This window comes from Labrus mixtus, chromosome 17, assembly GCF_963584025.1.
Source record: "Labrus mixtus chromosome 17, fLabMix1.1, whole genome shotgun sequence".
Lineage (NCBI taxonomy): Eukaryota > Metazoa > Chordata > Actinopteri > Labriformes > Labridae > Labrus > Labrus mixtus.
The window spans coordinates 16,237,737-16,251,667 of record NC_083628.1 but is presented as its reverse complement, the minus strand read 5'-3'; the positions used below and the strand labels follow the sequence as shown (position 1 = coordinate 16,251,667).

General features: G+C 40.9%; 1 protein-coding gene across 1 annotated transcript in view; it reads right to left on the bottom strand.

The window, feature by feature from the left end:
• Positions 1–13,931, bottom strand: part of LOC132992584 (poly [ADP-ribose] polymerase tankyrase-1-like) — a 93,761-nt gene that overhangs the window by 56,408 nt on the left and 23,422 nt on the right. Inside the window, exons 5-6 of the mRNA XM_061062010.1 lie at positions 4,423–4,459; positions 943–1,018 (exon numbers count right to left, since the gene is read on the bottom strand). Of these exons, the coding sequence (XP_060917993.1) occupies positions 943–1,018; positions 4,423–4,459 (113 nt within the window). The remainder of the gene's footprint in view (positions 1–942; positions 1,019–4,422; positions 4,460–13,931) is intronic.

Genomic DNA, 13,931 nt, shown 5'->3' with positions numbered 1-13,931 from the left:
AAACCCCCCCCCAGGATATGAATAAAGTATATCTGATTCACTTCTTTTGTGAGTACTGTGTATGAGAATACTTTAGGGCCAGTTTGACCTGCATCCACTCTGCTGCCACTGTGCCTTACTGACACACAGAGGAGTCTGGGTAAGCAGCTGTTTTTCTTTATTATGTGTGTTAAGGGTCCATGTTCAACAGAGCTTCAGAAACCTCTGCGCCAAAATAACCGGCTGACTGTGTAAGCTCCCCTTGCCTCATTTCCTGTGTTAAACTCTTCCAGGGGGGTGGAGGTAAGACCCCAGAATCAGGGGTAGAGCTTTCTTATAGTTCTTTCAAAGTTAAAGCCTAACTCCCTGCACTCACTGGGAAGTGTTTACTATGAAGCATCTGCACAAACAGTCACTGAACATGCAGGCTTTTTCAACTCCTGCCTGCTCCTCTGATAATGAATCACACCTGCACTACAATACCTGCCAACACAAATAAAGAATACACCAAATCTAAACAGATCCAGCTTTTGGTGAAAACCAAAAATTGAGATGTATCATTTGCTGCGATCAGGTTTTTGGTACAAATAGAACAGAAAATAGGTTGTCCTTGGTTGTGACAATTTTTTCATGCGTTGCTATGCACTGTTCCAACTCAGCGGGTTATTCACTGAGGGGTCTGTGTCTCCATTGATTCCTTTTAATGACTGACAGCCAAGAAAGGCTGCTAATGGCTGGCAGGGAGTGCATGGATTATTTGATACAACCGAATGCCCGAGCTGCCAATTACAAGATTGTTATACTCTGCAGGTTAAAAATATATATGTTAAGATCCAGTTTGTTGGTTTTAGTAATCATAATTATTTCCCGGGAGGCAGTCATATAGAAAATACAGGTGATGAGCTTGTTACTGTATTACTGTGTGTGTGTGTGTGTGTGTGTGTGTATGTGTGTTGCTCTTACTTTGCGGCCGTCGCTTGCATGGCAGTTGACGTTGAGCGGGGTAAGCAGGGCCATTAGCTTCTCCTCGTTCCCACTCCTGAGAATGTACACATGCAAAAACACATATTAGATAGAAAACCTCCAACACCGTAGAGGATTAGCACTGTGCCTCAGCAGGAGAGTGAGGGGGAGAAAATGAGGGCGAATGAGATTAGAAGCTTGGAGGGAAGAGAGAGAAATTTCATCAAAGAAGAAAAATAACAGAAATGGATTGAAAGGTTGTGTGTGTGTTTTTCTTGTGAACCTGACTACAACAAGTTACAAATCTGCAGAATATTAAGCGTAGCTACGGAAGAGTTAGGATTTTGTTAGTGTTGTTGGGGTGTGTTTCTTGGTTCCTCACATTTCTGCCATCGCTTTGGGTGACCACCGGAAAAGTGTTGCCAAGGCATCATCCCTGTGACAGTCGTAAATGAAGAAACTATCAACGCAAGATGCCGAGGATTATTCTTGTTGCCCTCCTCTCCTTCTCTCTTTTTTATACTGTTGTTGTTCTGGTATGGGCTTCTCCTTCCTTCTCTTAATTCTTCAATTTTTCACTCTCTGTCCACAAAAACAACCTCATCGCTCTGCTTTTCTCCAACTGCAATTCTGCGATCCTTCCTTTGCTTTTAACCCTTTCCCCCTCATTAGATCGTCACATTTGCCGCCCTCTCCTTATTAGGTTTCTCTTTCCCCTTAACTCCTCTAGTCAGCATCCCTTTTTTTTAAGTTATCCTTATCTTTATCCATCTTTTACTCAGCTAACATCTAAGTTTTGCTTCTCAAACAAAAGGCAGACTTTATTTCAAACAGCATGGTGTTGTATGTGTTTGTCTATTTTAGAGATGTCTGGAGAGCAGTCTTGTTATCTTAAGATGTGAAGCAAATCAAAAGAGAAAATCTAAATATTTAAAAGTACTTCATTATTTTGGGAAATATATTAATACACTCTCTTTACCAGAAGTAGTTTGATACTGATTTAATATCTAACTAAATCATTGAAAACAACATCAAGCAGACAGAGCCCGGCTCACTTTTTACCCAGTTTTGAGTCTTAATGCTAAGCTAATGGTCTCTAAACACCAAATTTATATCCAAGAGACAGACAGGACTATTGGTAAGTTCATCATCAGAATATAAAGTCATAAATATCAGCAATTAATTAAAGTAATACATGAATATATCAATGATTAAAATCCAAGAACACCAAGCTAATTAGCCTGAAATGTCCTATTCTGATTATTTTAAATGTTTGCACTATCAGACTAAGTCACTAGCAGGTGAACATTGTTTAGCATTTAGTAGCAAGGCGATGTTGATATCAATACTCAGCTGAAAGGACAGTGAGTATACGGAATATTAAATATCTTAACATTCATGACGTTGACAAAAATATGCCTATGATGTTGTCAGAAGATCAAATGATGCGGATTTGAAGCAAAAATAAATTCCTTGTTTGGACAATTTAGCGTAATACTTGTAAAAATATCTAAGAACACTATGTAAATGAATATCTAAAATGCATTTCAATGATGTGAAAGCTTTAAGCAACGCAAACATACCATTTACCAATAGTGATAGTGAATCAATCATAAGAGAAGACTCAGATCAGCAAAGACTTTGGGCAGACTTGACTTACTTGTCAGCTTACAGGCAGCCTTAAAGGGACTTCATTGGTCTACTGTACAAGAATGTTTAACCCCACATTGAATTACAATGCATGGAGGGATTACTTTACTCTAGGACTATGTAGAACCATTTCACCAGTTGTACCTTTAATTATTCTATAACAGTATGCAAGGATGATATCTGGGCCACAAATGGGAAAAAAACACGATATCCCATAAGCTATGTGTGGGAGTTATTTGTCCAAACACAACACTAAAAAAAGATGTGACCAAAAAAAAGAGAAACCTTCTGAAAAATGTCATTGGTGATGTGCCAGCCAGCGGCTCAGCTGTGATAGAAGCACACTGAGTTCACAGTTCACACTTAAACAGCCTGCTGACCCCATAATACACTGGGGTACTGCTATGCAAGGCCAGCTGCTTCCTAGTGTATGTGTGTGTGTGTGTGTGTGTGTGTGTGTGTGTGTGTGTGTGTGTGTGTGTGTGTGTGTGTGTGTGTGTGTGTGTCCAGGAGAGGGAGGAAGGGAGAGAGAGATGGGGAGGGAGGCTGTTGAGGCATTGAGCACTCAGCCACCCACACACAATCCCAAAGAGAGCTATGCCATTTCCACATGCAAGAGACAAATGAACACACACACACACACACACACACACACACACACACACACACACACACACACACACACACACACACACACACACACACACACACACACACACACACACACACACACACACACACACACACACACACACACACACACACACACACACACACACACACACACACACACACACACACACACACACACACACACAAACACAAACATTGTCCACATGCATTGCCTGCAACCAAAACAAGCCTCAGAAAATGCATGCGTTCCTGGCCCACATGTTTTGAGCTCAGGATCTGAAGAAACACCTGTCTATTGCAAAGCATCAGTGTGTGTGTGTGTGTTTTAATTTTATTTTATTTTATTTCAACATATTTTCATATTTAACCTGTGATTGTGTTTGTGATTTTTAAATTGCCTATTTTAATGTTCCTTTTTTTCCTCTGTCATGATGCTTTTGATGTCTTGTGTGAAGCCTTGTTGTTGAAATGTGCTTTATAGATAAACTTGCCTTGCTTAGTGTGCGTTGGTAAAAGAGGGATGAATGAACAAGTCATAAACAGAGACTGGGAATATAGAGGCAAAATGAGAAGTTGGAAGGGAAATTGGGGGATATTTGATGAAATGGATGAAAGGAGAGAAAAATGACAGGAAGACACAGCAATAGAGGAGAGGAGACGAGAGGAGGAATATTTTAAAAGGAGACGCAAGTAGACATACATAGTAGAAAATAAGACAAAAAAACAAGGATATTAGATAGGACAAGACCGGAAATAAGGACCAAGGGAGGATGAAAGGAAGCATGAAAAGAAAGGAGAGGGTAAGAAACAACAACCGGAAACAGGAAACACAAGTGGACTAGAGAGGAGAGGAAATGGAATGCACAGATCAGGGGGGAAATAAAGGAAAGGGAGAAGAGGAAATGTGAAGAATTGTGGAAATTGATGACAGCAGAGCGATAAGGGAAGAGAGGAATGAAAAGGTGTGGGGAAAGGAAACAAACGAAAGAGGAGGGGGGGGGGGGGTGAAAGTAAGCGTGGCAACAAGAGGTGTGAGGAGGAAAAACTGAACAGGTGAACAAGGAAGAGGAAAAACAAACCAAGAGGGAAAACATTTAGAGATGCCACATAGCAGGAAAAACGGCACAATAAAGGCAGGAAAAAAACGGGAGAAACAGATACACTGAAAACAAAGAGCATGCAGAGTGTGGTACTCACCTCGCCGCCTCCAGCAGCTCATCCTTCTTGTATTCACCTAGATGATTACAGAAGATCATGGTGTCAGACAGCTGGCCGCTAACACACAGCGACCACATGCACACACACATGATCAAGCAGAGAGAACAACCACACAGACATGTGAAGACACAAACACACACACACACACACAGAGGAAGGATCTATCTACTGGAGGAAGACACCATCTCTCTTTCTATCTCTTCCCCCCCTCCTCCTCCTCTCTTTCTCTGGCTTTCTCACTCAGTGCGCACCCCTCTGGCTCCGGTTGCCGTGACGATGCGTTGCCGGCAGCGACCACAGCACGTTCATTGTTTGGACGAGGAGCGGCAAACTGACGCGCGCTCTGCCTCTATCGGTCCGTGGGTCGGTCCATTCCTCCCTCCTTTGCCACGTTTGTCTCCTGTCTCTCGGCCGCCGCTCATTTTGCTAACCATCTTCGCTCATTCTCCATCATCCCTGTCTTCCTCTCTCTCTCTCTCTCTCTGTCACTGCTATATTTTCCAGTGGGCTCAGGAGGCGCAGTTACCATCAAAAAAACACAACAGAAATAAACAAACCCCTCCCCCTACATCCCTCACCCTCTCTCCAGCTCTCTCTCCCTCTCCCAGCCCTGCCCCCCTGCTACTACAGTCACAACACACACACCTTCCCATATGTGTCTCTTCTGGCTGGGAAACAGAGACAAGGGAGGGGGAGACAGTAGCTGCTCTCAGACATGTTATATGTAACCTTCTGTCTGATTAATCTCTCTGTTTAACTTGTGGCTTTTCCACTTCACACAGTCTGCCTTTAAGGGTGCACTATTTCAAAAAACTGATGGATTATTGATGATGAAAAACAAGGTTTCTTGTGTCAATTCCAAACTAAATTGCATTATAGATTTTATGAGTGTCCTGATCAGTCTGTATTATCACTCAAATCAGCCTGGGAACTGAACGATCTACTCTCTTCAGGGTATCTTCTGTGTTTTAAAGGGATAGTTCAAAGATTTGAAAACATGTGTTTAATCTCTTTGGGACTACGTTTTACAGTAAAAATGAAAGCAGACATGGTTGAAATTACGACTGACTTTGTATCCCATGACATGGAGTTGAGCTCTAAAATCAATGCACCCTACGATTTCCATATTTGGAACATCTTCCACCAGACCCTTCTCACTAAATCACATTTTCTTTGAAAGGAGTTGATTTGGCAGTTTGAGCTCTGTTTCTCAATATCACAAATGAACTCCTTTTATAGAATTCATAATCCGCAGATAAACAGACAAATCAAAGCAGGTGTTGATTTTAAGATAATGACATGCTGAATCCATTTTCTTTGGGTGCTGTGACTTGCTCTGTGCTTAATGGAAGTGATGTAAGGAAATGCTCAAATTCTCTTTTCTTTTCTTTTTTTAGGGGGGGGGGGCGGCTTTTAATGCCTTTATTCAGAGATAGGACAGTGAATAGAGTCAGAAATTGTGGAGAAAGAGAGAGAGAGAGAGAGAGAGAGAGAGAGAGAGAGAGAGAGAGAGAGAGAGAGAGAGAGAGAGAGTGGGCAATGACAGGAAATGGCTGAAAAGGAGCCACAGGTCAGATTCAAACCAGGGCTGCCCACTTTGAGGACCAAACCCTTCACACCTGGGGGTAGTGGTAGTGGCGCTACTGAAACTCTAATAAAAGATTTTGAAACAAACACTTTTTATGTAATTATTCTTGCCTCTTTTTCAACTGGCCAGACTTGAGGCTGTTGATGTTTAGCACGTTAATTAAAGGGTAGATAGTTCAAGTGCATCAAGCAAATACTTTTAATTTTACAAAAGTAACTGAAACATTTTATCTGAAGTCTTTTTGTTGTGCGATCCATAAAGTGGTCTACTTTGTAAAATATGGACGTGTTTTTAAAGAAAGGACAAATAATAGAAGGGGAATTGAAAACAGTAAAATGTTGGTTGTAGCTGCAGGCTCTTATTATAGTTTGCATTTAAAAGTGGCACTCCAATATGTCATCAAGGTAAATTATGTCGTTCACATAAAACTGTCTGGCAACGTCCAGCCAAGCAGCAACATACTGAGAAGTGATTTGAAGACCCTGTCACACAAGAAAACCAAAATGGAAAATTTGCCAGCACATCCAAGCAACAATGTTCATCTTGGAGACGGGCCTCAGAGGCAGAGAGGTATAAAATTGAAATGGGAAATAAAAGAAATCAAAGGCAGACTGAGTTTGTAAATGTAATACAGATAAATGAAAATAGGATGAGGAGGACGGGCTGTGTCTACATGCGCAGGCTAAGGGGTGGGGTAGGGTGAGGAGTGGAGAAGAAAGGTTATAGAGAAGGGAGAAGGGGGAGGAGGGAGGAACAAAGGATTTGCAGATGAAAGAGAGAAGGGATGATTAGGGATCTGCAAACTGACATGCATGGATTTGACACACTATAATTGGTGTTAGCGCGGCTAAGGCGGAACAGTCGGAGGAAGAAGAAATGGTGGGGGGTGACAGAGAGGGGCAGAGAGGCAGAAAAATATGAATACAGAAAGAGAACAGATGAATGTACAGAGAGATCATGACTTTAAATTGGATGGTGTGGATTAGAAGTAGCTTTTTCATTCCACACCTGAAGTTAAATGCAACACATTTTTAATTCAATTTCATTGAAGCCAATTTGATATTTGTGCTATTTATTTAGGTATTGAAACATGCTCATTAAAATTCCCACAAGACAAATAAGTATAACCAGAGTGGGACAGGGAATTAATGATAATCTACGAGAAAATTGGCTTTTTTGACAGATACAAAAAAATCATATATTAAAAATGTTTCTGTTTATGCTAAGCTATTCATTTTGCCACTTTTTTCAGTTGTGAATCAAATGTGTAAACTTACAGTGCAACCAAAGAAACATATTCCATATCATTATGTTCAGTGAGTCTGCTGTCATGCACTGTGTGCATATGATTTGTTGGCACTAGATATTCGTTTTGCTCAGCCATAGTTTGCTTCCATTATTTTTCATGCTTTGAGAGCTCAGGCGATTGTGACTCAGCAGTTTTAATTATTCCCCCTCTATCTCAGTCTCTCACCCACGCACACATCAACACACAAACAGTGAACACGGAGCAAGAGGTGATTTGACTAAAGGTGTTAAACAGGAGCCACTCTGTAACTCATACACCTGATGCAGCACACAACGAAATAACTATTCAACGTTTTTACTCAGCTTGGAGTATTCTTTTTTTCTTCAACTCATATGAAATCAACATTAAAATGTTTTAAAATAATCAGAATCCAGGAATAAGTCCAGTGTTCTTTCCAGTGGTCTTATTATAAAAATAATAGACAAAAAAGTTCAACAACTAACAAAGCAGTGTTCTTTTTTTAATATGGGCACAATGTTTAAAACTGCTGAACAAAGTTGATAAAAACATTGGCCTTAGTTGGACTTAAAGAGCCCATATTATGTCCTTTTTGAGATTCGTATATTTAATCTATGTTCTTACTTTTGTACGTTCACAATAGCTAAAGTTCGAAAAAAGTGTCTGTTTTCATGTACTGCTCCTCCTTGCTCCCTCTCCGCTCTGAGTCCGTCAGCTACGCTCTGCTGAGCCCACACTGTTAGACCCCACGTGGGCCAAGTCTGCTCTGATTGGTCTGCCGATCCGCTCTGTCGTTATTGGTCAGTTGTTCAGCACGCGTCTCGGAAATTTCAACATGAGCTGCAGATTGCCACAACGAGCCAATGGGCTTAGATCAGTGATCTCACACTGACAATGACGTTGGACTGACACATTTTTATCGAGGGGGGGCTAGAACCGAGCGTTACATGCGGCTAATGCTACAGCTAACAGGAGGACATAGGAGAAGCCGCGTTTCCGCGGACTTTGAATTTTTGCACATAGATGTGCCTAAACATGCACAGGACACTTGGAAAACACACTAAAGGGCATATAAAACCAGAAAAGGCATAATATAGGACCTTTAAAAGGACAGGAATTCAGTTATTTTTGTTTTCAAACTGCCAGCAGGAGTCGCCAAAGACACACATTCTGCAACCTGTTATAAAAATGTCCTGTTCTTCAATGAGAAGAAAGCGATAAACAAGTTTAGAAAAACACTTATCATTTCCCTGTGACTGTACCCTAAAGTACATATGACAACATTGCATCTGCTGGATAAACAAGAAAATGGCCGATAGCTTCTATCAGGGGAGTCCGCAAATCACTAACTCACTCACTGCTCAGTTATATTGAACAAAAAGTGCTCATTTGAATACTGGCAATATGTACTGTACATGTTCGGCTGCATTTATATATTTATAGTGGCAAATGTTATGCAGCAATGTCTTATGAGATGGTGGAAGATGTGTGCGTGTGTGTGTGTCTGTGTGTGTGTGTGTGCAAGGTTTGGACAATCCTGCTGACTCCAAACAGAAGAGACAAGGACAGGTTAAAGCTTGGGACAGGCTAGCTGCCTCCTGAATGATGATATATTGTGTGTTTTTGTGTAAGAGTGTGTGTGTGTGTGTGTGTGTGTGTGTGTGTGTGTGTCTTTGTCACTCCCTAGGCAGAGTGCTGTAGACACCAGATATCACTGTTTGAATTCCAATTACTGTAAGCTTGAACACTTGAACTTTGTCAGTACATGCATGTGTATGTGGTTGTGGGCATGGCTGTGCACAGGTGAGTATAAGCCAATGTCAAACTGTCCTCATTCTAAATATGTTATTTACATATATATCTTGACAATGAAGCAAGAGTCTGGCATACTGTGTGTGTGTGTGTGTGTGTGTGTGTGTGTGTGTGGGTTTGCCCGTGTCTGAGTGTGTGTCTGTCTGTGTACCAAGTTGTTCTACAGGCACAGATGATGCTGACTGATGCTGACTGGACCATGAGTCGCCTCAGTGCCCAGCTGTCTGCGTGTGTGTGTGTGTGTGCGTGTGTCTGCGTGTGAGTGCGTGTGTCTGCGTGTGTGTGTATCTGCTTGTGTGTGCGTGTGCGCGTGCGAGTGTGTGTGTCTGTGGGTTGCTGTGTGTTCAAATCAAATATCATTTGTTGTAGAAGCAGTTTATCCGCAGTTATACAACAACTGGCTTTGAGTCAGGAGTTGAGAGATCCACTTATAACCTCAGCAAGGTCGCAACTGCTGAGGTTGTGAGTGGATCTGTGTACCGAGACCAATCAAAAGAGGGGTACAAATAATGGAATGAGACGTGAATGGAGATTATTATAGGGAGGTGTTCGTTCACTTTGCTGGCTCAGCATACTTCACACACTGGTGAATAATGGCCTCACCAACTGTTACTGTTTCACTGTTAGATAAATTACAATCTATTTGTAGCCAAAGGCGTTCAAAATGTTTTTTCTTGAATCTTCTGAATAATTATTTATTCTTTATAATGACAAATGTTTTCAATATTTTTTTCAACCAACCGATATTCAGATAATTACATTTTAACCGATAAAATTAACCGACAACAATGGCATTCATTTACTTATTAACAAGCCTAAACATTCAGATACAGTAGACGGTGATGTGCTAGCTGCCGTTGAACACAGAGACAAAGAACAACAAGGAGCGCAGCCAGTTGACATGGCGTCACCGGCGAGGATGTTTTGCACCGTTTCAGAGCAGAATAACGTCATTGCAATTTGCAAAATGTGTATTGCAGGGATTCGGGGAGGAAAAAAGTCGTCAAGTCGCTTGCATTAGCACCAAGTCAAAGGCGAGTACAGTAGCGCCGACTCGACAGGCATTTGTAAACTGCAGAAAGTTTGCAAGGGACAGCCCAAAGGCTAAAGCATTCATTTGATGGTAATACAACTTAAAAGCATCACTAGATCTAAACACCAGCTCACTTCCCCCTTATTCCCTAAAATGGTCATAACTCATAACGTAAAAATCTCATCAAAATTTGGTTTACAAGGTAAAGTCATTTGGTTATTTTTAAGCAGAAATAAAAACAGGGGCTAGTCATGCTTATACTATATTTTGTTCCTCGTTGGTTATCTGCAGAGACTCAAAAATTAACTTACTTGGTTCAGGTATAAAAAAAAAAAAATCTAAAAGACAAAACTGTTTTTTGTTTTTTGGTGTTGACATGACGTTGGAGGGGTCAGCTAGTACAGAATGTTTATGTAGGCCTCCATCTTTGCTGACTACAAATTGAACCTTTCGTACCCTAAGATGTGCAAAAACTACATTTTATGAACGTCTTTTTAAAATGCAATAATGTAATAACATATTTGTTTGTAATCTTATTGGTATCAGGAGCAGGTAATTATTGGTTATCGTATCAGCTCAATAAAATTCATCATGCACATCTCTAATTTAAAGTGATATTTTTGGCTTGAGTCTTTGACAGCCCAATGGATATTATGTTTCTTTTTGTTCTCTGTGTCCTATTTTCCAGATGAACTTAATTAGTGTTGGAGTTACACCCATGCTATTGCCATTTGCTATTGCACTTTCAGAGAGATTATGCTCAATCCATTATTACATCCCCAGGGGGCTTTCACATTGATGCATTTTAGTCCATTTCATACCTTGGTGTGCTGCAAAATACTTTCTAAAATGAACACCTTCAGCAGCTCCAACGTCCGTCAAACTAAATGTCAGACAAAAAGATGTGTTTAGTACCTTGTTCCTGGCTGCTCAGTCATGGTGGGCAGTATATGATTTGAAAGGTTTATTTCCCTAACAGCAACATGGTTCCTTTGCGGTACGAGGGACTTGCCTGGATAACTTTAAAAAACAATAATTATTGGTGATGGTATCAGGATATTAGGTGGAATGTCCATAACAGCATGGATTTCCTTCACTGTTTCAAAAGGAAAGGAGGATGTTGTACCCACACCCACATTATTGGAGCTAAACATTAAAGAAATCATGTCAGCTGCAGATAGATGAATATGGGTAAGATCAAATTACACTGCATTTATTCTGAGTGTGACAGCAACCAAAAAAAAAAAACACACAACAGACTGTCATCTCATTTCTCTGCATCTGATCCTCAGCAGTCTGACAACCACACATGCTGGTCCAGCCCACTCAACACAATGACTCACGGACAGAAAAATCAAAAGCCCAATATTGTAACATTCAACAGATATATTGCAACTTCAGTCAGTAACTATCTACGGACTGAATTTAGTGTTCTTTGTGGGAAAATGCAATCTTATGGAGAACACTCTTCAATTCTCATGTGCAAAACTGGTTGTTTCCTGAGGATGTGGAGTTTCATTAAGTCACGATTAACAAAGACTTACTAGTTAAAATGTAAAGCGTTTTACAATACCTGCAAGGCACACCCCACTTCAGTGTGTTTGATTTCAAAGTAAGACTCTGTTTTTATTCTTACGTGTTTTAGAGTAAGCACAAAGTTAAATTCAGCTGAGTTTTTTTTATCCATCCAAACCTTTCAGTTTTGCAGAAGAGATCTGCATCCAAGGATACAGATTGTTTGTACTTGTTTTTTTTTTTTCATTTAGTTTAGTTGAGTTCATTAACTAAATTCTGTCAGTCTGCTCTGGCAGACTGGCCGCCTGCCCTCCCCTCAGTGTGGTGGAGGAGAGCAGCCATGTGGAAAACTAGTCCATTTCAGCTGCGGGAAAATGGCCCAAATGGGGTGAGGGAACTTTGAGAGTGCATCACACACAGACGCACACACAATAAAAAAAAAAATGAAAAACAGTCACTTCATTTCACTTCTCTTGCTAGGTCGTTTTGGAAATGGGGTTGGGTGGCTCATTTATCACCTGGGACTAATCGAAGAGCAGTCATTGTGGTAATCAATGAGCTTGTCACTGATAACGGGGGGGGAAAGCTACACACTTGGCCTTGCAACCACAGGACATCACACTTTTTCTCACACACACACACACACACACACACACACACACACACACACACACACACACACACACACACACACACACACACACACACACACACACACACACACACACACACACACACACACACACACACACACACACACACACACACACACACACACACACACACACACACACACACACACACACACACACACACACACACACACACACACACACACACACACACACACACACACACACACACACACACACACACTCGAAGGTGCACACAGGTGCCAGATTGCCTTTAGCCCCCGCTGCATTAGAAGGACGAAGCTTTCAGAGCAGCTACAGCCGCTCTTTGTCTTCAAGATTAGGCTGTTAACGAACACCAATCAGAGCTGGCCCTCGCATCCAGTTTCTTTGAATTCACTCAGTCACATCAATTCTTCTCTCTGTTTGTCTGTCACATGAGCCAGTGAGCATAATCATCTCTTCTCCTTTACCCTCCCTTTCTTTCATTTCACTCTCTGTATTTGTTCACTTCCTCAACATCTATCCATATCCTCCCTTTTCCATTGTTTATTGTTTTCCACTGCGGCTCTCTCTCTCTCTCCCCTCCACTCATTCATTGACTTTACTCTCCATCTTCTTGCTCTCCGACTCTTAAATCTCTAATCATTTTCCGCCATCGCCTGCGAGAGCTCATGCTGGTTAGATTTATATGCAAAAGCTGGCTGCCCATCACAAACCTTTCTTCAATGAAAAAAATAGAAAAAGTGTTTCCAGACAGAGAGTCGTCACATCCAGCATGGCAGTTAATACATCTTTAATGGAGACACATATATTCTGTACTAGTGCACCACCTCAAACTGTGCTGTTTTTTTCAATAGTTATGTAGTGACAGCAGGAGCAGGGACAAGCTCTTCCCACAGCTTCTGTTCTGCATTGTGAGCTTGAAAAGCAGCACATGAGGAAGAAAAACTCTAATTGTCTCTAAGAGATGGAAGCTACCTAGCAGTGCAAAAGTTAGACTGGTTATAGTTTCTGATCCAGGTCCAGTTCTGACAAGCTGACAGGGATAGTGTTAAAAGCACAGGTGAAGAGGAGAGTATTTGAGTGAGCAAATATACAGAATAATCAGGGAGCTGGTTATTAGTCTGCTGGTTTGTCTTTGCTGCGATGAGGCTGTGTGTCAGGGTTCATAACCTTAGGCCTGAACTGGTACTTAAACTCTGTATGTCTTTAGGCCATCTGCATTTAAAATAAACTCTTCACAACAGAGCAGTTATGAATGTAGTGTTTCCTTTAAGATCACAAGTTTACTGAATATTCAGTCATGTTAGTCAGCTCAACTTGTTGATCTCTTCTGAACACTGGTAATTGTTCATTTATAAAGAACTGTGCTTTTACTTTTCTAAACCATTAAACAGTTCAATGAGCTGATTATAGCAGTACTGAATTTTGACTTTTCTCAGCACTATAACCACGTCTGTCACTTGTGTTAAAATTAAATGTATTGCAGTTATAGGTAATAGACCAACAAAAAATATTCCATCATTTTGAAGTTGGGAACTTATATGGTAGTTTTCAAAATTGTTTTCAAGTAAAAAATATGGAAAGTTTTTTTTGAAGATTTATTTGTGGGCTTTTTTTGCCTTTATTGGAGGGATA